The following is a 2,532-nucleotide window of genomic DNA, read 5'->3' as shown; positions in this document are numbered from 1 at the left end:
AATCACCTTTAATCGCTGATTTAGTTTTCCTACAGGCAAGTAGTAATTAGGCAAGCAACCTACTGAATAAATCACATTCATTCTACTTTACTGCAGGGGTGAAAAACTCACACTGCCTTATATCCTAATTCAATAATCAAAGTAAAATAGTTCATCTAAGAACTCTAACCTGAGGATTCATGCGCATATCCAAAGGTCCATCACCTTGCACACTAATCCCCTTTAGAGTCATCCACCTGTTAAATAGCTTACCAACTTATTAGATTCAAAGTAAGTTCTTTTCGGCAATTCATCAAACATGAGAAGTGCAACTGAACAATAACCTACATGGATGAGATTCCAAGGTCCATCAAGATGTCGTTCACCCCAACGTCAAGCAGGTTCTCATCGACGCCGCCAAGCACCGACTTGATGTACTTGAAGTTTCTGACATGAGTGTAAGCTTTCAACTTGCTGTCGCGCGAATCCACGGCCAAGAGCTTCTCTATCCGAGCCCGGGCCTGGTCATGGATTGAAGCATCCATATCCATTCCCACGAACAACTCCAACTCCGGATGGGCATCTACGATCTGCGGCAAAGAACGGCACGAAGCGAATCAGGGATGATGGGAGTGCTAAGGAAAAAGGTCAGAACTTGAGTGAAGAGCTTGGGATGGAGAAGGACGAACGGACAGCGGCGGAGTGCCCGACGTTCGATTCGATGGAGGATCTCCAACTGCCGGAGCCACCGTCCAATGGCGGCGCGGCCGAGCTGATTGATGTACTGGCCGCGCCTTTACCCGGTACCAAGCGGCAGGTCACCCTAGCGTGCGCCTTGGGGAGATTGGCGACCAGCCCGTTGCCATTCCCTCGGATCCCCTAATGCAGTGGCCTAAACAGTGGAAGCTTTCAGCTCCCGGATATCATGCCAAGCCCCGTGTTTTCCACCATAGACTGCCTTCCAAGACTCGTCAGATTGCTGCCAAACTTGACTCTCGCGGTGACGACGGGCCGGGCACCCTCCCTCCTCTGCTTCCGACTCTACCCGACGACGGAGTTCTCCTCTCTGTCGACGATAGCCTCGACTCGCTCGTGCTGGGAGTAATTAAGGTCCGGCGTGATCCGAAGCTGTGGCAGGGTGCAAGGCGGGTTCGATCAAACTGGGTTTTGAAAGCGGATGAAGGCATGGAAGACGTAGATTTCAAAACTGGTGGCGGAGAGGATGCTGCAAATGATGGGTTTACGGAAGGGTCTGATAGCCCGTCTCGCAGGAGGAGCAGGGGAAGGGTTAGGGTTTCGGATAGTAGGGGCACTGGTCTTGTTGCGGAAGGGGAATCCCCTTCAGATATGGATGGGGTAGAATGGATTGACCCGAACGGGTTTTGCCGTTCTGAAGAGGATGGTGGAGTGCGGTCATGGCTCAAGGAACTCGGACTGAGTAGGTATGCCCCTGTTTTTGAGATACATGAAGTGGATGACGAGGTGCTGCCATTGCTGACTCTGGACGATCTGAAAGATGAGATCCCCATCTCTCAGATCAGCGGGGGCTCCTCGTGGATGCGTGTGGCTTCCCGGTGGGAGCGTCCAGGAAGTGAGGGCGAGAAGTGGAAGGACTGCCCCCATCCCCACTCGTAGATGTCTGTGACGAGGTTGTAGAAGGTGTCGATGAAGGCAGGGATGTTATCGTCGTCTGACGCGGTGGGGGGCAATGCCCTCCTTGGAGAGGAGAAAGAAGGACCAGTACTGCTTGTACTTGTCCTGCACCTTATCCCGCATGATCGATCCCATCTTAAGGTTCACTGCCCGCTTGCCTTTCACTTCCACCGAGCCCATCACCCACACGAACCAGTAGACCGCGACAACGCCGACGACTGTCGCCATCCACATCGCCGTCGAGAGATCCATTGCTCATCTTTCAAATGGTAACTCCTAAAAGGAGGATGCGGAGGATTAGGGTTTTGATTTATGGTGGGCGAGCAGAAGCCCAAAAGAAAGCGCGCTAAGAAAGTCCGCCAGAATTTTGGTTCATAGACACCGGGTTTTAAAAACCGCGGTTAAAATCGGTGTCTATTAATGAAAAAAAGGCGCTCATAGACATCGGCTAAAAAAACCGATGTCTATGAGCGAAAATCTATGCTCATAGACACCGATTTTTGGAAAAACCGGTGTAAAATACTCAAAGACATCGATTTTTGCTTAAAACCGTTGTTGTTCCACTAATGTCTATGAGAGTTTTTGTTGTAGCGTGAGTGCCTCACACTCTTCCTAGCGCTTCTCCAGTCGCACAACAAAGTCTTGTTGTCTTTTGAGTGCAGAGTTGAAGACCATGGAGTAGAGAAATGATGTTCATGAACATAGAGCCTTCGTCTCCTTTTATAAAGTTGGATCAGATCCTTATCTGGATAAACTCTTATCTAGATGAAGCCATATCTTGATCAAACCTTATCTTTATCCACATTATCTGACTTATCCTTATCCTTATCCAAATCATCAAGTTGAACCTAATCTTTTTCCACATCAGCTTCTATGCCAATATTTCTGACAACTCAGCAA

At 49.4% G+C, this 2,532-nt stretch overlaps 1 protein-coding gene across 1 annotated transcript; it reads left to right on the top strand.

Annotated features, from left to right (window-relative positions):
- The first annotated feature begins 652 nt into the window (after window positions 1-652).
- On the top strand, window positions 653-1,614 carry LOC121979482. The gene is made up of 2 exons (XM_042531470.1): window positions 653-796; window positions 880-1,614. The coding sequence occupies exons 1-2, from the start codon at window positions 653-655 to the stop codon at window positions 1,612-1,614; spliced, it is 879 nt and encodes a 292-aa protein (XP_042387404.1).
- Window positions 1,615-2,532: the final 918 nt, after the last annotated feature.

This window comes from Zingiber officinale, chromosome 5A (assembly GCF_018446385.1).
Source record: "Zingiber officinale cultivar Zhangliang chromosome 5A, Zo_v1.1, whole genome shotgun sequence".
NCBI lineage: Eukaryota > Viridiplantae > Streptophyta > Magnoliopsida > Zingiberales > Zingiberaceae > Zingiber > Zingiber officinale.
Note: the sequence above shows the minus strand (reverse complement) of the source record. Positions and strands in the feature narration are given on the sequence as shown.